Source organism: Oncorhynchus tshawytscha, unplaced genomic scaffold, assembly GCF_018296145.1.
Source record: "Oncorhynchus tshawytscha isolate Ot180627B unplaced genomic scaffold, Otsh_v2.0 Un_contig_4862_pilon_pilon, whole genome shotgun sequence".
Taxonomy (NCBI): domain Eukaryota; kingdom Metazoa; phylum Chordata; class Actinopteri; order Salmoniformes; family Salmonidae; genus Oncorhynchus; species Oncorhynchus tshawytscha.
Window position 1 is genome coordinate 174,373 of NW_024609599.1, and position 27,132 is coordinate 201,504.

The 27,132-nt window shown below is 40.4% G+C and overlaps 1 protein-coding gene across 1 annotated transcript in view; it reads right to left on the reverse strand.

Annotated features, from left to right (window-relative positions):
- The window catches only part of LOC121845242 (A-kinase anchor protein 13-like), a 46,083-nt gene that overhangs the window by 1,169 nt on the left and 17,782 nt on the right, over positions 1-27,132 (reverse strand). Inside the window, 11 exon segments of the mRNA XM_042316155.1 lie at positions 10-55; positions 1,142-1,186; positions 1,942-2,012; positions 2,314-2,493; positions 2,920-3,153; positions 6,298-6,380; positions 6,665-6,846; positions 14,587-14,663; positions 16,000-16,174; positions 16,388-16,464; positions 26,975-27,092. Of these exon segments, the coding sequence (XP_042172089.1) occupies positions 29-55; positions 1,142-1,186; positions 1,942-2,012; positions 2,314-2,493; positions 2,920-3,153; positions 6,298-6,380; positions 6,665-6,846; positions 14,587-14,663; positions 16,000-16,174; positions 16,388-16,464; positions 26,975-27,092 (1,269 nt within the window). The 3' untranslated portion in view covers positions 10-28.

Sequence of the window (27,132 nt, forward strand, 5' to 3'; positions counted from 1 at the left end):
GACACTGACCTGCAGGGTGCTGAGCAAGTCATGGATGTGGCTCACTGTGGAGGACCTGCTAGAAGATAACAGAGATGGATCACACTATAAAGGGTTGGAGGACCTGCTTTTGTTCTGGGTCTGGGGTGTATATTTATATTCTGGGTCTGGGGTGTATATTTATATTCTGGGTCTGGGGTGTATATTTATATTCTGGGTCTGGGGTGTATATTTATATTCTGGGTCTGGGGTGTATATTTATATTCTGGGTCTAGGGTGTATATTTATATTCTGGGTCTGGGGTGTATATTTATATTCTGGGTCTGGGGTGTATATTTATATTCTGGGTCTGGGGTGTATATTTATATTCTGGGTCTGGGGTGTATATTTATATTCTGGGTCTGGGGTGTATATTTATATTCTGGGTCTGGGGTGTATATTTATATTCTGGGTCTGGGGTGTATATTTATATTCTGGGTCTGGGGTGTATATTTATATTCTGGGTCTGGGGTGTATATTTATATTCTGGGTCTGGGGTGTATATTTATATTCTGGGTCTAAGTGTTCTGGGGTGTATATTTATATTCTGGGTCTGGGGTGTATATTTATATTCTGGGTCTGGGGTGTATATTTATATTCTGGGTCTGGGGGTGTATATTTATATTCTGGGTCTGGGGTGTATATTTATATTCTGGGTCTGGGGTGTATATTTATATTCTGGGTCTGGGGTGTATATTTATATTCTGGGTCTGGGCTGGTATATTTATATTCTGGGTCTGGGTGTATATTTATATTCTGGGTCTGGGGTGTATATTTATATTCTGGGTCTGGGGTGTATATTTATATTCTGGGTCTGGGGTGTATATTTATATTCTGGGTCTGGGGTGTATATTTATATTCTGGGTCTGGGGTGGTATATTTATATTCTGGGTCTGGGGTGGATATTTATATTCTGGGTCTAGGGGTGTATATTTATGTTCTGGGTCTGGGGTGTATATTTATATTCTGGGTCTGGGGTGTATATTTATATTCTGGGTCTGGGGTGTATATTTATGTTCTGGGGTCTAGGGTGTATATTTATGTTCTGGGTCTGGGGTGGATATTTATATTCTGGGTCTGGGGTGTATGTTTATGTGGTAGTCTGGTCAGATATCTTTCTTACCTCAGTGTTCCTCTTCAGTAACAGCATCATGGTCGCATTCTCCCCCTGACAACACAAAACTCCAGCATTACTGAACACAGGAGAGGAGTGTGTGTGTGTGTGTGTGTGTGTGTGTGTGTTGGAGCTATCCCCGTGTGCTGGGAAGACACCACTGCAGTCATTGTATTAGGTCTATTATTACACAACTAGCGTCCTGTGTTATTAAGTGTTCTGTATTAGAGATGGGCTTGGCAGGAAGAGTCCCACGGCTAATTCATAGCAGAGGCAGATTAATGCATCCTAATGACTCTGTGCATGTACAATACTTTAATGATGTAATGAGTTTTATGTACTGAACTGTAAGGACTCAACCACTTCCTGGTCAGACACATGGCCTCAGAGCCTCAAAACAAACAAACAAACAAAAACACACACACACACACCCTACCGGTATAACCCTTTCTGTCAGATACAGAGAGTTACCACCAGCTGGTATACTGTCAGAAAGGGTTCTACCTGGAACCCAAAATGGTTATGCTTTGGGGACCACCAGCTGACTGTCAGAACTCTTTTGGAAATATTTAGCTGGTATACTGTCAGATATAGCTTGGTGTATTACCACCAGCTGGTATACTGTCAGTATATACTTGGTGTATTGTGACCACCAGCTGGTACTGTCAGATATACTGTCACCAGCTGGTATACTGTCAGATATAGCTTGGTGTATTACCACCAGCTGGTATACTGTCAGATATAGCTTGGTGTATTGAGGACCACCAGCTGGTATACTGTCAGATATAGCTTGGTGTATTTTGGGTAACCTTCTTCAGTACACCGTCTGACTCTGTCCTGCGAAGGTCTGCTCTGTCCTCTCCCTCTTCTTTGTCCCCATCTATACAACACAAGACACTCATCAGATATGTAGAAGACATGTTGCCCGCATTAACACAAGTCACACAAAACACCAAGGCTTGAGAATGAGGTCAAACCAAGGCTTGAGAATGAGGTCAAACCAAGGCTTGAGAATGAGGTCAAACTGATCAGATGGAAGCTCTAAGTTAAAGGGATCCATCTTTGATCTTATAACTCCATTATTGACATGATAAACAAGGAAAACAGAGGCCCATCTGAGGCTCTCAAGGCTTCTCAACCCTTGATAAAGAATAAGTATTACTGACAGGGATGTGTCTTACTCTTAGAGATGTGTATCTGCTGAGAGTCAAAGCCTCCGAAGGTCTCGGCCCTGCGAAGGAGACATACAGGGCCCGGGCCCACCACTCCTCCTCCTCCTTCTGTCTCTGGGACCCACACCACCTGCTGCCCCCCCATCGCTCCTCCCAGAGTACCGTTCACCAGCGCCTGCAACGTCTCCACTGTCACAGAGAGAGACAGAAAGAGAGAGAAAGAGAGCGAGAAAGAGAGAGAGAGAGAAAGAGAGATTAAGAGATGAGGGGAAAAGAGAAAGTACAGAAGAGCAGAGAGAGAGAGAAAGGATTTCACTAACCAAATGATAATAACTATGTTACTGACCGTACTGTACCGTAGATATTAACAGTGTTTCTAATCTTTGCATCAATATCTTCTAATCTAAATCAAACATTCTTTGCAATCAACCTTCCCAGTACGTTCTCACATCAGAGGAGAACATCTGATAGATCAGGAAGACAGTGAAAGATAATGCGACATTGGAAGCCACTGTTAGGTCTAATGCACCATGTCTACAGTCTGGCCTCCACCCCTGGTTCCCATTAGATTGACTATTGTTACATTCATGGTGAGAGACTAGTCTGTCTACTAACCTTCCTGTAGTGCTCCCTTTATGATGGGTTCTCCTTTAGGTACGTCCTCAGAGCCCGCTCCGCTCCCAGTCCTGAACAGCCCCTTGGCCCTGGTGACCTGGCTGGGGCCCTGGTCCTCTCCTGGGCCTGTTCCTGGGGGGGTTCCAGGGCTCCGGACCTCACACATCTCCCTAAACACGGCCATCTTCTCCTCCAGCATACACATGATCTGCTCATCCTTCTTCCTCAGCATCTCTGCAGGTGATATGAGGTATTGTTAGTGTTGATGAGTGTACCCTACACAGAATCATCTCTGGAAGGGAGATGAGGTATTGTCAGTGTTGATGAGTGTACCCTACACAGAATCATCCATGTCTTATAGAGTATACGTCATCTCTAACACATAGTCTCCATCTCATCCGATGGCAATAGAACTGCTGTGGCTATGATTGTAGCTAACATTGATATATACTGAAGTTAGGTATTTGAACAGAACTTAAATGAACAAATATATAAATAATAAATAAATGCCCTTTTTGGCATTTCTACCAGCATGTCCTGTGCAACTAGAGGGAGAAAAAAACTCTAGATCGCCTTTACTCCACACACAGACGCATACAAAGCTCTTCCTCACTCTCCATCTGACCATAACTCTATCCTCCTGCTTCCTGCTTACAAGCAAGAACACAAACAGGAAGTACCAGTGACAAGCTCAATACAGAAGTGGTCTGAAGCTACCCGACTGTTGTTTCGCTAGCACAGACTGGAATATGTCCCTGGGATTCATCCAATAACATTGAGGAGTTTTACTACATCAGTTACTGACTTTATTAATAAGTGCATCGACGACGTCGTCCCCACAGTGACCGTGCGTATCCCAACCAGAAGCCATGGATTACAGGCAACATCCGCACTGAGTTAAAGGCTTGAGCTGCCGATTTCAAGGGGAGGGACACCAATCCGAATGCTTATAAGAAATCCAGCTACAACCTCTGACAGTCAAAATGTCAATACAAATCCTACTAGGTGTGGCAGGGCTATCAAACTGTCACGGATTACAAAGGGAAACCCAGACGTGAGCTGCCCAGTGACGCAAGCCTACCAGACCCTTCAATGTTGTGATGATAAAATCCTGGAGAAATAAATAGCACATAGAAAAAAAAATGTTTTACCAGATATTATTGTTCATCCTGATCAGACAGGTTTTTTACATGGACGATACATTGTTGATAATATAATTACTTGAAACATCAAAGATAACCGGACTGGTCTTCATAGCAGATTTTGAAAAGGTGTTTGATAAAGTACGACTAGAATGTATATACAAATCCCTGGATTACTTTAATTTCGGTGAATCTCTTACACATTCGGTCAAAGTTATGTATAGCAACCACACGTGTAAAATAGTAAATAAGTTATTTTTTTTACAACAGGGCTGTCCAATGTCTCCATATCTATTTATTATGGCCATTGAAATGCTGGCTATTAAAATTAGACCCAACAAGAACATCAAGGAGTTAGAAATCCAGGGGATTAAAAACTCTGTCAGAGTGACCATTGGGTTCTTGGTCACCTCCCCGACCAAGGTACTTCTCCCCGAATGCTCAGTTTGGCCAGGCAAAGGAAGAGTCTAGGAAGAGTCTTGGTGGTTCCAAACTTCTTCCATTTAAGAATGGAGGCACGTGTTCTTAGGGACCTTCAATGTTGCAGACATTTTCTGGTACCCTTCCGCAGATCTGTGCCTTGACACAATCCTGTCTCGGTGCTCTACAGACAATTCCTTCGACCTCATGGCTTGGTTTTTGCTCTGACATGCACTGTTAACTGTGGGACTTTATATAGACAGGTGTGTGCCTTTCCAAATCATGTTCAGTCAATTAAATTTACCACAGGTGGACTCCAATCAAGCTGTAGAAACATCTGAAGGATGATCAATGGAAACAGAATGCACCTGAGCTCAATTTCAAGTCTCATAGCAAAGGGACCGAATACTTACGCAAATAAGGTATCTGTTTTTTTTTATACATTTGCAAACATTTATAAAAACCTGTTTTTGCTTTGTCATTACAGGGTATTGTGTGTAGATTGATCAGGGGAAAAAACATTCATCAATTTTAGAATAAGTAACAAAATTAGGAGAAAATGAAGGGGTCCGAATGCTCTGTACAAGTTATAGTTAAACCCCAAATGTAACGTTATCCTGTACATTTGGACAGCTGTGCCATACAGGTTGCAAAATAAATGGGAAGAGATTTCCCGATGTACCGATTCCATGACACCTGGTGTACGAACTGACAAAAAACAACACTTAGAGTTTTTACATTTTTCAAATTATGATACAACATTTTTGCCACCAACAGAATGCTACATATAATGTCACGCCCTGATCTGTTTCACCTGTCCTTGTGATTGTCTCCACCCCTTTCAGGTGTCGCTTATTTTCCCCAGTGTATTTATCCCTGTATTTCCTGTCTCTCTGTGCCAGTTCGTCTTGTATGTTTTTCCAAGTCAACCAGCGTTTTTCCCGTTCTCCTGCTTTTTGCGTTCTCCTGTTTCTAGTCCTCCCGGTTTTGACTCTTGCCTGTTTCTGCACTCTGTACCCGCCTGCCTGACCATTCTGCCTGCCTTGACAACGAGCCTGTCTGCCACTCTGTACCTCCTGGACTCTGATCTGGTTTTGACCTTTTTGCCTGTCCCCGACCATTCTCTTGCCTTCCCTTTGGATTAATCAACATTGTAAGACTCCAACCATCTGTCTCCTGTGTCTGCATCTGAGTCTCACCTTGTGCCTTGATATATAAGGGTCATACAACAATCTTAGCTTTGTAGATTTTGTTGCGAAGAGACAGAAACACTAGATAATTTATTATGGTAGCTTGTTTCTGGTCACAGGTTCAGTAATGATTTTTTTTTAAATAACAATATTCACTTAATAAAACGAATCTTACAAATAACAGTGTTTGGAAAGCCATACACAATCAATCAATATCATAGTAAGGTTGTAATCTTCAGCTCTGTGGATAATATGCAATTAGAAAGGGTTAAAAAATGTATGCAAAACAATTGAAAAATATATGGCACATTGAAACCAAACAAGGGTGGTCTATGGTGATGGGTGGGATGGGCGGATAATTGCTGAGGAGGTCTATGGTGATAGGTGGGATGGGCTGAGAGTTGCTGAGTGGGTCTATGGTGATAGTTGGGATGGGCTGAGGGGGTCTATGGTTATAGGTGGGATGGGCTGAGGGGGTCTATGGTGATAGGTGGGATGGGCTGAGAGTGGCTGAGGGGGGGTCTATGGTTATAGGTGGGATGGGCTGAGGGGGTCTATGGTGATAGGTGGGATGGGCTGAGAGTGGCTGAGTGGCTGGGGGTCTATGGTCAAGGGAGTCTCCTCACCTCTCATCTCCTTAGCTTTGGTCTCCAGCAGTCTCTTGTCCTCCTCTGTTTCACTGGGGTTCTCCTCATCCTCATATTTCTCTCTGTAATGCAACATCATTAGTACAAACCACTCCCATTTCCAGCCATTCACATGTCCTCTTAGCATCCTATAGAAGCCTGTTGACAGCACTAGTCTTCTCTCTACTGCCGAGAAAGCCTAGGGTAGAGTAGCCTACAGTGGCAGCCTGCCCATGAGGTGATGAAGCCAGACAGAACAGTCAATACTCCAATAGAGTATTACAACATATTGTACATCCCTCCATCCCTAGGTACAGGATGGTAGCACATTCTCTCTCTCTCTCCATGGTTCGGAGTTCAGACTTACATGGACTGCATGGCCTCCTGTATGATTTGCATCCAGGTGTTGCGTTCCTCCTTGGTTGCAGTGTGTACCTCCACCATCTCTGGTTTCTCCATCCCTGCTGTTATCAGGAAGAGACCCTTCTCCTCGTTAGCCACCTCTCTAACGATCAGCTTCTGGAGGGAGAGGACCGTGGAGCGCTGGTCCTACGGGGCGATGGAAGAGAGGGAGGGATGATTAAAGGATGGATTAAAGGCAGGAAGAGGGAGGCAGAGAGAGAAGAAGAGAGGGGAGAGAGAGAAGAGGAGAGGGAGAGAGAAGGGAGAAAGAGAGAGAGAGAGGGGAGAGAGGTGACATGGAGAGAGAGGGTGGGGGGTAGAGAGGAGAGAGAGAGTGATAGATGGGAGAGAGAGAATAAGAGAGAGAGGGATAGAGGGGAGAGAGAGAGAAGAAGACAGAGAGAGAGAGAATATACAAGAAAGATGAAGGGAGGGAAAGGGGTGGGACAGAAAGAGGTAGAATGAGAGAGGGAGATGGAAAGGGAGCGAGAGAGAGAGATTAAGCCTTATATGAAAGTCTGAATAATATCATCCACCTTGACATGCAGCTCAGTGTCCATGTCTGAATCACCTCTCTGGTTATTCTCTGGGCATCAATATTGCTTAGTCATTGAGCTATTAAAAGAGTTATATGCAAATCAAAGTGTATTTGTCACGTTTACAGAATACAGCTGGTGTAAACAGCACAATGAAAGGTTTAATTGCAAACTCTTCCTCAACAATGTAGAATCCAATGTACGTTCACTTGAGTTAAGCAACAAATGTTATTTACCACAGCCTCAAAGTCACACCATCTGGACTTCGTGCGGGTGTGCTGTGTGTTGCTACTTGGCTATCAGCCAAACCTTTCGCTTGGACTTTTAATTACCATTTCATCAAAATCTGCATTAAACACATTTACCAACGTCTCAGTTTTTTCCTCGCTAGACCTTTTTCATTGAACTTTTTCACCCCGGACACTTTATCTGGACATGGTCCTACAGGACCTCCACCAGGCAACCAATAGTAACATTAACATGATGCTTTATCTGGACGTGGTTCACCAGGACCTCCACCAGCAACCAGTAGTAACATTAACATGGTGCTTTATCTGGACGTGGTTCACCAGGACCTCCAGTAGTAACATTAACATGATGCTTTATCTGGACATGGTCCTACAGGACCTCCACCAGGCAACCAGTAGTAACATTAACACAATGCTTTATCTGGACGTGGTTCTACAGGACCTCCACCAGCCGAAGATAAGTAGTAACATTAACATGGTGCTTTATCTGGACGTGGTTCGTCAGGACCTCCACCAGGCAACCAGTAGTAACATTAACATGATGCTTTATCTGGACGTGGTTCGTCAGGACCTCCACCAGCCAACCAGTAGTAACATTAACATGATGCTTTATCTGGACGTGGTTCTACAGGACCTCCACCAGCCAACCAGTAGTAACATTAACACAATGCTTTATCTAGACGTGGTTCTCCAGGACCTCCTCCAACCGAAGAGAAGTAGTAACATTAACACAATGCTTTATCTGGATGTGGTTGTCCAGGACCTCCACCAGCCCGAAGATAAGTAGTAACATTCTGTTGAGTGGGCAACCTGATGAAAGCAGGTCAATATTTAAATCACCCAGAAAATATAACTATATTGATATCACATACAAGTATTTCACAAATGTTATCCAGATACTGACTGTTAACACTTGGTGGTCTATAGCAGCTTCCCACCAGAATGGGCTTTAGATGAGGCAGATGTAGCCATATTACTTCAACAGTATTTAACACGAGATCCTCACTAAGTTTTACAGGAATGTACCCTGAAGGCTGTTGCGGTTCTGAATATAAACAGCCACACCTCCACCTTTGGCATTTCTGTTTTTGCTTTATTGCTACCACTGTATCATCAAAGGTATATGATATATACCTATATGTATTATCTAAGTGAGTTTCAGAGATTGTTAGTATATGAATGTCATTTGTTACTCACAAATTATTGATTTCATGAACCTTGTTTACTTAAGCTACATATGTTAACGTGGGCTATTTTTAACACTTTTCTGGGATGCTTGATTGTTTTTCTTGCTTTACTGGGAAGCTTCGCAGAGGTAGACATGCTCAGGTTATTTTTATTAGTGCAGGGTGAGATGCACACAGTAGACTTCCTGCTAGGGCACACCGCCTCAGTGCTAACAGTATAACTCTGGTTCATAGGCATATGATTACTGCCTACAATAGCAGTAGGATCAGCAGAGACATTCAGGGCAGTTAGACGGACATAAATTAGGTTATTTACATTGTGTCTTCCAACGCCCCTGGGATCATGTACATTTGCTGAAGCATTTTGACAACTCAGCGTCACAATGGTAGGGATTCAATGAGCTGGGCTCGGGTCATTGATAAGTCATTGTCTAAGTGTAGGGATATTGTTATCCACGTCGGCACCAACTATGCTAGGAGGTCACCAAGCGCAACATAGTTTCAGCGTGTTGTTAGGTTCTTGTATTTCAGAGTAAGTAACTGACGGACACTAGAGAAGATTGAACCAGGGTTAATTCTTCCCAAAGGATCTGTACAGTAATTCAGACAACCCAAAATTTCTCCCATCACAGGTATATATATTCCCCTTAAGACACCTCTCCTTCTCTCCAATCCTTACATCTTATGGTTCCACCGGAAGTAGTAAACCTTTATTACACCCTTCAGTGGATCTGACCTCACCTCCTCACCTCAACCCCTCCTTCACCTCGTCCACAGATGTCCATCTGCCTCCCCTATATCAATCCTTTGATCTCCTCCCGTCCACCCAGTACATTCCACAGCCACTCTGTCTTTCTACAGATCTCACTCCTTAATATACTATGCGTCTGATCTATCATGTCTTTAATATCTCAATGTTCAGAATATTGAATCCAACAGTGTAAATCAGCTAGAAAGATGTGTCGGAATCGAGTAATTAGCTCTGGCCCCCTCTCAGTTAGGGGGAGTGATGAGCTCTACAGCAGAGTCTCACAACTCATTGCTGGTTGAGAACTGTTTTCTGTCCCTCCCAAAAGATAGACTTTGTAGATAATTGGCCCTCTTTTTGGGACTCACCCACACCAGGACCGAGCCTGGCCTGCTGAGAAGTGACGGACTCCATCCTACCTGGAAGGGTGCTCTCATCTTATCTGTCAGCATAGACGGGCTCTAACTCCTCTAGCGCCGCAATGAAATAGGGTGCAGGCCAGGCAGCAGGCTGTTAGCCAAACAACAGGCTGTTAGCCAGCCTGCTAGCATAGTGGAGTCTGCCACTAGCACAGTCAGTATAGTCAGCTATTTTTGACTCTCTCTCTCTAACGCACCTGCTGTCTCGACCTCTGATTGCTCGGCTATGAAAAGCCAACTGACATTTACTCCTGAGATACTGACCTGTTTCTCCCTCTACAACCACTGTGATTATTATTATTTAACTCTGCTGGTCATCTATGAACGTCTGAACATCTTTTATAACAATCTGGCCTTTATGGCCATGTCATTTATACTGTAAACCTCCACCCGGTACAGCCAGAAGAGGACTGACCACCCCTCGGAGGCTGGTTCCTCTCTGGGTTTCTTCCTAGGCTTCTGGCTTTCTAGGGAGTTATTCCTAGCCACCGTGCTTCTACATCTGCATTGTTTGCTGGGTTTTAAGCTGGGTTTCTGTTCATGTTCAGATATCTGCTGATGTTAAAAAGGGCTTCGTAAATATATTTCATTGATTGATGAATTAAAATAATACTGGAGATTGCAACGACGATTAACAATTTTGTTTGTCCAAAAACATCCAATTGATGTACAGATCAATGTATTTAAACTATCCTGCTGTCCATCTACCAACAGGTTACAATGTATTTCCATGGTGAACATGCTTTTTCCCCCAGCCAAGTACTTCCCTAAATTACTGGTTGTTGGGCCCAATACAACCTACCCATAACCCAGCCAAGGACTTCCCTAAATTACTGGCTGTTGGGGCCAATACAACCTACCCATAACCCAGCCAATGACTTCCCTAAATTACTGGCTATTGGGGCCAATCAAACCTACCCATAACCCAGCCAATGACTTCCTAAATTACTGGCTGTTGGGCCCAATACAACCTACCCATAACCCAGCCAATGACTTCCCTAAATTACTGGCTGTTGGGCCCAATACAACCTACCCATAACCCAGCCAAGGACTTCCCTAAATTACTGGCTGTTGGGCCCAATACAACCTACCCATAACCCAGCCAAAGACTTCCCTAAATTACTGGCTGTTGGGCCCAATACAACCTACCCATAACCCAGCCAAGGACTTCCCTAAATTACTGGCTATTGGGGCCAATCAAACCTACCCATAACCCAGCCAAGGACTTCCCTAAATTACTGGCTGTTGGGCCCAATACAACCTACCCATAACCCAGCAAAAGACTTCCCTAAATTACTGGCTGTTGGGCCCAATACAACCTACCCATAACCCAGCCAATGACTTCCCTAAATTACTGGCTGTTGGGCCCAATACAACCTACCCATAACCCAGCCAATGACTTCCCTAAATTACTGGCTGTTGGGCCCAATACAAACCCATAACCCAGCCAATGACTTCCCTAAATTACTGGCTGTTGGGCCCAATACAACCTACCCATAACCCAGCCAATGACTTCCCTAAATTACTGGCTGTTGGGCCCAATACAACCTACCCATAACCCAGCCAAGGACTTCCCTAAATTACTGGCTGTTGGGCCCAATACAACCTACCCATAACCAAACACAACCCATAGAGCTGTAATTTCTGCAAGCATGGAAAAACGGCATAACTGCCAGATCAGAAGTCAGGAGGCTTAGACGCATTGTTAATACTGAATAGACCCATTATTATTACTGAATAGACCCATTATTATTACTGAATAGACCCATTATTATTACTGAATAGACCCATTATTAATACTGAATAGACCCATTGTTAATACTGAATAGACCCATTATTATTACTGAATAGACCCATTATTAATACTGAATAGACCCATTATTATTACTGAATAGACCCATTATTAATACTGAATAGACCCATTATTAATACTGAATAGACCCATTATTAATACTGAATAGACCCATTATTATTACTGAATAGACCCATTATTAATACTGAATAGACCCATTATTAATACTGAATAGACCCATTATTAATACTGAATAGACCCATTATTAATACTGAATAGACCCATTATTAATACTGAATAGACCCATTATTATTACTGAATAGACCCATTATTAATACTGAATAGACCCATTATTATTACCCATTATTATTACTGAATAGACCCATTAAATACTGAATAGACCCATTATTATTACTGAATAGACCCATTATTATTACTGAATTAATACTGAATAGACCCATTATTATTACTGAATAGACCCATTATTATTACTGAATAGACCCATTATTATTACTGAATAGACCCATTATTATTACTGAATAGACCCATTATTACTGAATAGACCCATTGTTAATACTGAATAGACCCATTATTATTACTGAATAGACCCATTATTAATACTGAATAGACCCATTATTAATACTGAATAGACCCATTATTATTACTGAATAGACCCATTATTAATACTGAATAGACCCATTATTATTACTGAATAGACCCATTATTATTACTGAATAGACCCATTATTATTACTGAATAGACCCATTATTATTACTGAATAGACCCATTATTATTACTGAATAGACCATTATTATTACTGAATAGACCCATTATTTATTACCCATTACTGAATAGACCCATTATTAATACTGAATAGACCCATTATTATTACTGAATAGACCCATTGTTAATACTGAATAGACCCATTATTATTACTGAATAGACCCATTATTAATACTGAATAGACCCATTATTAATACTGAATAGACCCATTATTAATACTGAATAGACCCATTATTATTACTGAATAGACCCATTATTATTATTATTATTTACTGAATAGACCCATTATTAATATTGAATAGACCCATTATTATTACTGAATAGACGCATTATTATTACTGAATAGACCCATTATTATTACTGAATAGACCCATTATTATTACTGAATAGACCCATTATTATTACTGAATAGACCCATTATTAATACTGAATAGACCCATCATGTTTACTGAATAGACCCATTAGTAATACTGAATAGACCCATTATTAATACTGAATAGACCCATTATTAATACTGAATAGACCCATTATTATTACTGAATAGACCCATTATTATTACTGAATAGACCCATTATTATTACTGAATAGACCCATTATTATTACTGAATAGACCATTATGTTTACTGAATAGACCCATTATGTTTACTGAATAGACCCATTATGTTTACTGAATAGACCCATCATTATTACTGAATAGACCCATCATGTTTACTGAATAGTCCCATTATTATTATTGAATAGACCCATCATGTTTACTGAATAGACCCATCATGTTTACTGAATAGTCCCATTATTATTATTGAATAGACCCATCATGTTTACTGAATAGACCCATCATTATTATTATAGACCCATTATTTACTGAATAGACCATTATTATTACTGAATAGACCCATCATGTTTACTGAATAGACCCATATGTTTACTGAATAGACCCATTATGTTTACTGAAAAGACCCATTAGTAATACTGAATAGACCCATTATTATTATTGAATAGACCCATTATTATTACTGAATAGACCCATTATTATTACTGAATAGACCCATCATTATTACTGAATAGACCCATCATTATTACTGAATAGACCCATCATTATTACTGAATCATCATTATTACTGAATAGACCCATCATGTTTACTGAATAGTCCCATTATTATTATTGAATAGACCCATCATGTTTACTGAATAGACCCATCATGTTTACTGAATAGTCCCATTATTATTATTGAATAGACCCATCATGTTTACTGAATAGACCCATCATTATTACTGAATAGACCCATTATTATTACTGAATAATGTTGGGGAATAATCAGAATTGGTGGGTAACATAGATAAGATGTATTATTTTCACCATATGCTTATGAGTTATTTCTCATCAGAATGTATTTTGTTGTACTATAGTGGTGGCCATTGGCAGTTATCTGTTCTATGTCAAGACTAAGTTGCATGGGCCGCAGAGAGGGGAGAGGTCAAGGTGTCATCATGTGTAAACATATCTTTTGACTCCACAATGTCTGTGTGCCAGTCACTCCCTACTTTTCCCATCGGGGAGAGGAGGATGGGAGTGTCTGGAATCATTCTATGCTCCCCGTGAGCTTGTCCAGGATTGGTTGTATTTAGAATTGGTTGTATCTAAATGACAATTTGATATATGCCTGTTGATATGGAGGATTGGTTTATGGTTCTGGGTTTGAGTAAGGAGACAAAGCTGAACGATTTATTATGTCTATGCTGTCTGACTATGTGTGATCTTTGCTATTAAAGGATCGCAGTTGCAATGTAGAAGGGGCTCTCAGAGAATTCATTGATAGACACTGAATTGATCTGAGAGTCACAGGATTGTGATAGAGCTCATATAATTAAAGATGGACTTTGATAACTAACTCTGACTTGTGTTGTGGTTTGCTCCCATGATTTGGTAAATAGAGGATATTTCCACGACATTAGACCCATCATGTTTACTGAATAGACCCATTATTAATACTGAGTGGGAGGATCAACCAATCACATTCCAGAGATGTAATTATGTAATTCTGATAATTGTAAGGTACTCTGGATAAGAGCGTCTGCTAAATGACTTGATTGTAATGGATAAATTGACTAAACTAATAAGATACCAAAGAGCAAAAGAGATATTTACATATTTCTGGTCTTAACCAATCACCTACCAGAGAGGCAAAGACAAATTTTTGGTCTTTCTCCTGTAGGAAGACGACGATATCAGAGAGAAGCATGGCCGTTACATCTAGAGAGAGGAGACCAGAGGTTAGAGGTCAGGGTTAGATATCAGAGAGAAGCATGGCTGTTACATCTAGAGAGAGGAGACCAGAGGTTAGAGGTCAGGGTTAGATATCAGAGAGAAGCATGGCCGTTACATCTAGAGAGAGGACACCAGAGGTTAGAGGTCAGGGTTAGATATCAGAGAGAAGCATGACTGTTACATCTAGAGAGAGGAGACCAGAGGTCAGAGATCAGGGTTAGATATCAGAGAGAAGCATGGCTGTTACATCTAGAGAGAGGAGTCCAGAGGTCAGAGGTCAGGGTTAGATATCAGAGAGAAGCATGGCCATTCCATCTAGAGAGAGGAGACCAGAGGTTAGAGGTTAGAGGTCAGAGGTCAGGGTTAGATATCAGAGAGAAGCATGGCTGTTACATCTAGAGAGAGGAGACCAGAGGTCAGAGGTCAGGGTTAGATATCAGAGAGAAGGCATGGCCGCATCTAGATAGAGGTCAGAGGTCAGGGTTAGATATCAGAGAGAAGCATCGTTACATCTAGAGAGAGGAGACCAGAGGTTAGAGGTCAGGGTTAGATATCAGAGAGAAGCATGGGTTACATCTCAGAGGTTAGAGGTCAGGGTTAGATATCAGAGAGAAGCATGGCTGTTACATCTAGAGAGAGGAGACCAGAGGTCAGAGGTCAGGGTTAGATATCAGAGAGAAGCATGGCTGTTACATCTAGATAGAGGAGTCCAGAGGTCAGAGGTCAGGGTTAGATATCAGAGAGAAGCATGGCCATTCCATCTAGAGAGAGGAGACCAGAGGTTAGAGGTTAGAGGTCAGAGGTCAGGGTTAGATATCAGAGAGAAGCATGGCTGTTACATCTAGAGAGAGGAGACCAGAGGTCAGAGGTCAGGGTTAGATATCAGAGAGAAGGCATGGCCGTTACATCTAGATAGAGGTCAGAGGTCAGGGTTAGATATCAGAGAGAAGCATGGCCGTTACATCTAGATAGAGGAGACTAGAGGTTAGAGGTCAGAGGTCAGGATTAGATATCAGAGAGAAGCATGGCTGTTACATCTAGATAGAGGAGTCCAGAGGTCAGAGGTCAGGGAAATACATTTTCAAAAGTTACAAATTAAAACCATTCAAAGGAATATAAAGTTAAAAAAGTTCCAAGCAAATTCCTTATTGCAGTGTGTCTATCACACAGAAAGAGAGCTTGAGATACCATTTAAAGAAATCGATACTCGATTGCGAGAGTCAGAAATTGAGAAAAGAGATTGGTGTTTTTGCTTGTGTTCCTCACACCAGAGAACAACATTTAAATGCAGGGACAGAAACAGAACGCTTGGTGTCCTCACCCTTGAGTTTCCCCTGTGAGTTCTTCAGCTGCAGAGGTCCATCATACAGCAATCTTCTCCCTCTGAGCAGGTCCTCTCTAGCAAACATCTGACCGCTCTTCATCCTCATAATGGACTTGCTGTCTGTCCGGCTGTAGATGTCCTTCAGCCTCCTCTTCTTCTCATGCTCGTTCACCTAGCAACATGACAATTATTACCATAGGTCAGTTCACCTAGCAACATGACAATTATTACCATAGGTCAGTTCACCTAGCAACATGACAATTATTACCATAGGTCAGTTCACCTAGCAACATGACAATTATTACCATAGGTCAGTTCACCTATTATTAATACATTATTAACACATTTCAGTTGACCTAATATGAATATATTATAATTATATTACCTTGCTGTCCACTGCAGTGATGACCTCCTTGACCTGGTATAGAGCATCACTCAGGTCCTCATGGTCTTCCTCATTCTCTGTGGGGGGTGGTCAAAGTACACACACATAAACACACACATACACACACACACACACACGAATGAAAGAAAGAGACAAACAAGGTTAGTGTCATTCTAGATGAAGCTCCACCATGTGGTCAGTATAACAGACAGTCTCTTCATCCTCCTCGTCCTCCTCCTCTCTTCATTCTAGATGAAGCTCCACCATATGGTCAGTATAACAGACAGTCTCTTCATCCTCCTCGTCCTCCTCCTCCTCCTCTCTTCATTCTAGATGAAGCTCCACCATGTGGTCAGTATAACAGACAGTCTCCTCGACCTCCTCCTCCTCCCTTCATTCTAGATGAAGCTCCACCATATGGTCAGAATAACAGACAGTCTCCTCCTCCTCCTCCTCTCTTCATTCTAGATGAAGCTCCACCATGTGGTCAGTATAACAGACAGTCTCCTCCTCCTCCTCCTCCTCCTCCTCCTCTCTTCATTCTAGATGAAGCTCCACCATATGGTCAGTATAACAGACAGTCTCCTCCTCCTCCTCCTCCTCCTCCTCTCTTCATTCTAGATGAAGCTCCACCATATGGTCAGTATAACAGACAGTCTCTCCTCCTCGTCCTCCTCCTCCTCCTCTCTTCATTCTAGATGAAGCTCCACCATATGGTCAGAATAACAGACAGTCTCATCCTCCTCTTCATTCTAGATGAAGCTCCACTATGTGGTCAGTATAACAGACAGTCTCCTCCTCCTCCTCTCTTCATTCTAGATGAAGCTCCACCATATGGTCAGTATAACAGACAGTCTCCTCCTCCTCCTCCTCTCTTCATTCAAACTGGCAGGAGAACTCCTCTAAAAGCACCGCTAAGAAGGACTGAGTCCCAAATAGCACCCTATTCCAAATATATAGTGACCTACATTTCACCAGGGCCAGGTATTCACACCCCTTGCCTTATTCCACATTTTATTGTATTACATCTTGAATTAAAAAATAATTAATTTCGATATTTTTTGTCACTGGCCTACACACAATACCCCATAATGTCAAATTCAAATAATGTTTTTTAGAAATGAATTAAACATGAAAAGCTGAAAAGAATGAAGTCAATAAGTATTCAACCTCTTTGTAGTGGTAAGAAATGTATTATCAAGTCACATAATAAGGGTCATGGACTCACTCTGTGTGCTATAACAGTGTTTATCATGATTTTGACTACATCATCTCTGTACCCTGCACATTAAATTATCTATATGGTCCCTCAGTCGAGAAGTGAATTTTAAACATAGATTCAACCACAAAGACCAAGGAGGTGTTCCACTGCCTTGTGAAGAAGGGCACCTATTGGTAGATGGGTAAAAATCTAAAAGCAGACATTGATTATCCCTTTGTGAAGTTACTGATTACACTTTGAATGGTGTATCAATACACCCAGTCGCTACAAAGATACAGGCATCCCTCCTAACTCAGTTGCCGGAGAGGAAGGAAACTGCTCAGGGATTTCACCATGAGGCTTAAAAGTTACAAAGTTAAATGGTTGTGATAGGAGAAAACTGAGGATGGAACAACAACATTGTAGTTACTCCACAATACTAACCTCAATGCATCCTGTTTACAACAACATTGTAGTTACTCCACAATACTAACCTAAATGCATCCTGTTTGTTGAATGGCTGTGATAGGAGAAAACTGAGGATGGATCAACAACATTGTAGTTACTCCACAATACTAACCTCAATGCATCCTGTTTACAACAACATTGTAGTTACTCCACAATACTAACCTAAATGCATCCTGTTTACAACAACATTGTAGTTACTCCACAATACTAACCTAAATGCATCCTGTTTACCACAACATTGTAGTTACTCCACAATACTAACCTAAATGCATCCTGTTTACAACAACATTGTAGTTACTCCACAATACTAACCTAAATGCATCCTGTTTACAACAACATTGTAGTTACTCCACAATACTAACCTAAATGCATCCTGTTTACAACAACATTGTAGTTACTCCACAATACTAACCTAAATGCATCCTGTTTACAACAACATTGTAGTTACTCCACAATACTAACCTAAATGCATCCTGTTTACAACAACATTGTAGTTACTCCACAATACTAACCTAAATGCATCCTGTTTACAACAACATTGTAGTTACTCCACAATACTAACCTAAATGCATCCTGTTTACAACAACATTGTAGTTACTCCACAATACTAACCTAAATGCATCCTGTTTACAACAACATTGTAGTTACTCCACAATACTAACCTAAATGCATCCTGTTTACAACAACATTGTAGTTACTCCACAATACTAACCTAAATGCATCCTGTTTACCACAACATTGTAGTTACTCCACAATACTAACCTAAATGCATCCTGTTTACAACAACATTGTAGTTACTCCACAATACTAACCTAAATGCATCCTGTTTACAACAACATTGTAGTTACTCCACAATACTAACCTAAATGCATCCTGTTTACAACAACATTGTAGTTACTCCACAATACTAACCTAAATGCATCCTGTTTACAACAACATTGTAGTTACTCCACAATACTAACCTAAATGCATCCTGTTTACAACAACATTGTAGTTACTCCACAATACTAACCTAAATGCATCCTGTTTACCACAACATTGTAGTTACTCCACAATACTAACCTAAATGCATCCTGTTTACCACAACATTGTAGTTACTCCACAATACTAACCTAAATGCATCCTGTTTACCACAACATTGTAGTTACTCCACAATACTAACCTAAATGCATCCTGTTTACCACAACATTGTAGTTACTCCACAATACTAACCTAAATGCATCCTGTTTACCACAACATTGTAGTTACTCCACAATACTAACCTAAATGCATCCTGTTTACAACAACATTGTAGTTACTCCACAATACTAACCTAAATGCATCCTGTTTACCACAACATTGTAGTTACTCCACAATACTAACCTAAATGCATCCTGTTTACAACAACATTGTAGTTACTCCACAATACTAACCTAAATGCATCCTGTTTACCACAACATTGTAGTTACTCCACAATACTAACCTAAATGCATCCTGTTTACAACAACATTGTAGTTACTCCACAATACTAACCTAAATGCATCCTGTTTACCACAACATTGTAGTTACTCCACAATACTAACCTAAATGCATCCTGTTTACAACAACATTGTAGTTACTCCACAATACTAACCTAAATGCATCCTGTTTACAACAACATTGTAGTTACTCCACAATACTAACCTAATGCATCCTGTTTACAACAACATTGTAGTTACTCCACAATACTAACCTAAATGCATCCTGTTTACAACAACATTGTAGTTACTCCACAATACTAACCTAAATGCATCCTGTTTACAACAACATTGTAGTTACTCCACAATACTAACCTAAATGCATCCTGTTTACAACAACATTGTAGTTACTCCACAATACTAACCTAAATGCATCCTGTTTACAACAACATTGTAGTTACTCCACAATACTAACCTAAATGCATCCTGTTTACCACAACATTGTAGTTACTCCACAATACTAACCTAAATGCATCCTGTTTACCACAACATTGTAGTTACTCCACAATACTAACCTAAATGCATCCTGTTTACAACAACATTGTAGTTACTCCACAATACTAACCTAAATGCATCCTGTTTACCACAACATTGTAGTTACTCCACAATACTAACCTAAATGCATCCTGTTTACAACAACATTGTAGTTACTCCACAATACTAACCTAAATGCATCCTGTTTACCACAACATTGTAGTTACTCCACAATACTAACCTAAATGCATCCTGTTTACAACAACATTGTAGTTACTCCACAATACTAACCTAAATGCATCCTGTTTACCACAACATTGTAGTTACTCCACAATACTAACCTAAATGCATCCTGTTTACCACAACATTGTAGTTACTCCACAATACTAACCTAAATGCATCCTGTTTACCACAACATTGTAGTTACTCCACAATACTAACCTAAATGCATCCTGTTTGGTTACCACAACATTGTAGTTACTCCACAATACTAACCTAAATGCATCCTGTTTACCACAACATTGTAGTTACTCCACAATACTAACCTAAATGCATCCTGTTTACCACAACATTGTAGTTACTCCACAATACTAACCTAAATGCATCCTGTTTACCACAACATTGTAGTTACTCCACAATACTAACCTAAATGCATCCTGTTTACCACAACATTGTAGTTACTCCACAATACTAACCTAAATGCATCCTGTTTACCACAACATTGTAGTTACTCCACAATACTAACCTAAATGCATCCTGTTTGCATCCTGTTTACAACATTGTAGTTACTCCACAATACTAACCTAAATGCATCCTGTTTACCACAACATTGTAGTTACTCCACAATACTAACCTAAATGCATCCTGTTTACAACAACATTGTAGTTACTCCACAATACTAACCTAAATGCATCCTGTTTACCACAACATTGTAGTTACTCCACAATACTAACCTAAATGCATCCTGTTTACCACAACATTGTAGTTACTCCACAATACTAACCTAAATGCATCCTGTTTACAACAACGTTGTAGTTACTCCACAATACTAACCTAAATGCATCCTGTTTACAACAACGTTGTAGTTACTCCACAATACTAACCTAAATGCATCCTGTTTACAACAACATTGTAGTTACTCCACAATACTAACCTAAATGCATCCTGTTTACAACAACATTGTAGTTACTCCACAATACTAACCTAAATGCATCCTGTTTACAACAACATTGTAGTTACTCCACAATACTAACCTAAATGCATCCTGTTTACAACAACATTGTAGTTACTCCACAATACTAACCTAAATGCATCCTGTTTACAACAACATTGTAGTTACTCCACAATACTAACCTAAATGCATCCTGTTTACAACAACATTGTAGTTACTCCACAATACTAACCTAAATGCATCCTGTTTACAACAACATTGTAGTTACTCCACAATACTAACCTAAATGCATCCTGTTTACAACAACATTGTAGTTACTCCACAATACTAACCTAAATGCATCCTGTTTACAACAACATTGTAGTTACTCCACAATACTAACCTAAATGCATCCTGTTTACAACAACATTGTAGTTACTCCACAATACTAACCTAAATGCATCCTGTTTACCACAACATTGTAGTTACTCCACAATACTAACCTAAATGCATCCTGTTTACAACAACATTGTAGTTACTCCACAATACTAACCTAAATGCATCCTGTTTACAACAACATTGTAGTTACTCCACAATACTAACCTAAATGCATCCTGTTTACCACAACATTGTAGTTACTCCACAATACTAACCTAAATGCATCCTGTTTACAACAACATTGTAGTTACTCCACAATACTAACCTAAATGCATCCTGTTTACAACAACATTGTAGTTACTCCACAATACTAACCTAAATGCATCCTGTTTACCACAACATTGTAGTTACTCCACAATACTAACCTAAATGCATCCTGTTTACCACAACATTGTAGTTACTCCACAATACTAACCTAAATGCATCCTGTTTACAACAACATTGTAGTTTACTCCTAAATGCATCAATACATTGTAACCTAAATGCATCCTGTTTACAACAACATTGTAGTTACTCCACAATACTAACCTAAATGCATCCTGTTTACAACAACATTGTAGCATCCTGTTTACCACAACAATAGTTACTCCACAATACTAACCTAAATGCATCCTGTTTACAACAACATTGTAGTTACTCCACAATACTAACCTAAATGCATCCTGTTTACCACAACATTGTAGTTACTCCACAATACTAACCTAAATGCATCCTGTTTACAACAACATTGTAGTTACTCCACAATACTAACCTAAATGCATCCTGTTTACAACAACATTGTAGTTACTCCACAATACTAACCTAAATGCATCCTGTTTACAACAACATTGTAGTTACTCCACAATACTAACCTAAATGCATCCTGTTTACAACAACATTGTAGTTACTCCACAATACTAACCTAAATGCATCCTGTTTACAACAACATTGTAGTTACTCCACAATACTAACCTAAATGCATCCTGTTTACAACAACATTGTAGTTACTCCACAATACTAACCTAAATGCATCCTGTTTACAACAACATTGTAGTTACTCCACAATACTAACCTAAATGCATCCTGTTTACAACAACATTGTAGTTACTCCACAATACTAACCTAAATGCATCCTGTTTACAACAACATTGTAGTTACTCCACAATACTAACCTAAATGCATCCTGTTTACAACAACATTGTAGTTACTCCACAATACTAACCTAAATGCATCCTGTTTACAACAACATTGTAGTTACTCCACAATACTAACCTAAATGCATCCTGTTTACAACAACATTGTAGTTACTCCACAATACTAACCTAAATGCATCCTGTTTACAACAACATTGTAGTTACTCCACAATACTAACCTAAATGCATCCTGTTTACCACAACATTGTAGTTACTCCACAATACTAACCTAAATGCATCCTGTTTACAACAACATTGTAGTTACTCCACAATACTAACCTAAATGCATCCTGTTTACAACAACATTGTAGTTACTCCACAATACTAACCTAAATGCATCCTGTTTACAACAACATTGTAGTTACTCCACAATACTAACCTAAATGCATCCTGTTTACAACAACATTGTAGTTACTCCACAATACTAACCTAAATGCATCCTGTTTACAACAACATTGTAGTTACTCCACAATACTAACCTAAATGCATCCTGTTTACAACAACATTGTAGTTACTCCACAATACTAACCTAAATGCATCCTGTTTACAACAACATTGTAGTTACTCCACAATACTAACCTAAATGCATCCTGTTTACAACAACATTGTAGTTACTCCACAATACTAACCTAAATGCATCCTGTTTACAACAACATTGTAGTTACTCCACAATACTAACCTAAATGCATCATTGTAGTTACTCCACAATACTAACCTGCATCCTGTTTACAACAACATTGTAGTTACTCCACAATACTAACCTAAATGCATCCTGTTTACAACAACATTGTAGTTACTCCACAATACTAACCTAAATGCATCCTGTTTACAACAACATTGTAGTTACTCCACAATACTAACCTAAATGCATCCTGTTTACAACAACATTGTAGTTACTCCACAATACTAACCTAAATGCATCCTGTTTACAACAACATTGTAGTTACTCCACAATACTAACCTAAATGCATCCTGTTTACAACAACATTGTAGTTACTCCACAATACTAACCTAAATGCATCCTGTTTACAACAACATTGTAGTTACTCCACAATACTAACCTAAATGCATCCTGTTTACAACAACATTGTAGTTACTCCACAATACTAACCTAAATGCATCCTGTTTACAACAACATTGTAGTTACTCCACAATACTAACCTAAATGCATCCTGTTTACAACAACATTGTAGTTACTCCACAATACTAACCTAAATGCATCCTGTTTACAACAACATTGTAGTTACTCCACAATACTAACCTAAATGCATCCTGTTTACCACAACATTGTAGTTACTCCACAATACTAACCTAAATGCATCCTGTTTACAACAACATTGTAGTTACTCCACAATACTAACCTAAATGCATCCTGTTTACAACAACATTGTAGTTACTCCACAATACTAACCTAAATGCATCCTGTTTACAACAACATTGTAGTTACTCCACAATACTAACCTAAATGCATCCTGTTTACAACAACATTGTAGTTACTCCACAATACTAACCTAAATGCATCCTGTTTACAACAACATTGTAGTTACTCCACAATACTAACCTAAATGCATCCTGTTTACAACAACATTGTAGTTACTCCACAATACTAACCTAAATGCATCCTGTTTACAACAACATTGTAGTTACTCCACAATACTAACCTAAATGCATCCTGTTTACAACAACATTGTAGTTACTCCACAATACTAACCTAAATGCATCCTGTTTACCACAACATTGTAGTTACTCCACAATACTAACCTAAATGCATCCTGTTTACAACAACATTGTAGTTACTCCACAATACTAACCTAAATGCATCCTGTTTACAACAACATTGTAGTTACTCCACAATACTAACCTAAATGCATCCTGTTTACAACAACATTGTAGTTACTCCACAATACTAACCTAAATGCATCCTGTTTACAACAACATTGTAGTTACTCCACAATACTAACCTAAATGCATCCTGTTTACAACAACATTGTAGTTACTCCACAATACTAACCTAAATGCATCCTGTTTACAACAACATTGTAGTTACTCCACAATACTAACCTAAATGCATCCTGTTTACAACAACATTGTAGTTACTCCACAATACTAACCTAAATGCATCCTGTTTACAACACAACATTGTAGTTACTCCACAATACTAACCTAAATGCATCCTGTTTACAACAACATTGTAGTTACTCCACAATACTAACCTAAATGCATCCTGTTTACAACAACATTGTAGTTACTCCACAATACTAACCTAAATGCATCCTGTTTACAACAACATTGTAGTTACTCCACAATACTAACCTAAATGCATCCTGTTTACAACAAGCCACTTACGTAATACAGCAAACAATGTGTCAAAGAACTGAACTTTTGTCTTGAATACAAAATGTTATGTTTGGGGCCAACACAACACTGAGTACCACTTCCTATTTTCAAACATAGTGGTGGCTGCATCATGTTATGACTATGCTTGTTATCGGCAAGGACTACAGAGTGTTTTAAGGATAAAAAGAAACGGAATACAGCTATAAACACAGGCAATATCCTAGAGGAAAACCTGGTTCAGTCTGCTTTCCAACAGACACTAGGAGACAAATGAACCTTTCAGCAGGACAACAACCTAAAACACAAGGCCAAATCTACACTGGGAGCTGAATTCACCTTTCAGCAGGACAACAACCTAAAACACAAGGCCAAATCTACACTGGGAGCTGAATTCACCTTTGAGCAGGACAACAACCTAAAACACAAGGCCAAATACGGTATACACTGGAGTTGCTCACCAAGAAGGCATTGAAGGCATCCTGACCGGCCTTGTTACAGTTTTGACTTATATCGGCTCTTAGGGAGACTAACAGGATGCATACCAGAAAGACTCTTTAGCTTTTTTTTTAAAATAAAACCTTTATTTAGCTAGGCAAGTCAGTTAAGAATGAGGCAAAATTCTTATTTTCAATGACAGCCTAGGAACAGTGTGAGGTTAACTGCCTGTTCAGGGCCAGAACAACAGATTTGTACCTTGTCAGCTGGGGATTTGAACTTGCAACCTTCCGGTTATTAGTCCAACGCTCTAACCACTAGGCTACCCTGCCGCTCTTAGAGTCTTACCCAGAAAGATGTGGGTCTGGGTGGGTGTGGGTGGGGGTGTGCACCCACCCCTGTTCTTCACCATCAGCTCCTTGGTCTTGCTGACGTTGAGAGAGAGGTTGTTGTCATGGCACCACACTGACAGTTCTCTGACCTCCTCCCTGTAGTCCAGGACCTGCTCCTTGGTCTTGTTGACGTTGAGAGAGAGGTTGTTGTCATGGCACCACACTGCCAGGGTTCTGACCTCCTCCCTGTAGTCCAGGACCTGCTCCTTGGTCTTGTTGACGTTGAGAGAGAGGTTGTTGTTATGGCACCACACTGCCAGGGTTCTGACCTCCTCCCTGTAGTCCAGGACCTGCTCCTTGGTCTAGTTGACGTTGAGAGAGAGGTTGTTGTCATGGCACCACACTGCCAGGGTTCTGACCTCCTCCCTGTAGTCCAGGACCTGCTCCTTGGTCTTGCTGACGTTGAGAGAGAGTTTGTTATCAGGCACACTGACAGTTCTCTGACCTCCTCCCTATAAGCTGTCTCATTGTCGTCGGTGATCTGGCCTACCTCCGTTGTGTCGTCAGCAAACTTGATGATGGAGCTCGAGTCGTGCGTGTCTACATGGCTGTGAGGGGCCCCCGTGTTGAGGATCAGGGTGGCATATGTGTTGTTACCTACCCTTACCATCTGGGGGTGCAGCCCGTCAGGAGGTCCAGGATCCAGTTGCAGAGGGAGGTGTTCAACTTGGAGTCCTGGGTGTCCGGGATGATGAAGTTTATGTGTGCCTTGACCAGCCTGTGTGTATGTGTGTTCGTGTGTGTGTACAGAGACTACCTAATCTGTCCAGCAGAGGGCAGGGCAGAGCTGGGAGCAGTGTGTGTGTGTGTGTGTGTGTGTGTATACAGAGGCCACCTCATCTGTCCAGCAGAGGGCAGGGCAGAGCTGGGGGCAGTGTGTGTGTGTATATACAGAGACCACCTGATCTGTCCAGCAGAGGGCAGGACAGAGCTGGGGGCAGTGTGTGTGTGTGTGTGTGTGTGTACAGAGACCACCTCATCTGTCCAGCAGAGGGCAGGGCAGAGCTGGGGGCAGCAGACAAACCTTTGGTGTGATGTAGTATTCTCTGCATCAGGACGGGGTACTTGGTGATCCTCTGGGTGACTAACAGAATGCACTCTGGGATACCTAGCCTCCGGACGATACTGCTACTCATCTTCTTCTTAAAAGTCACATAATAGGAAGACAGAATTGATGAGATG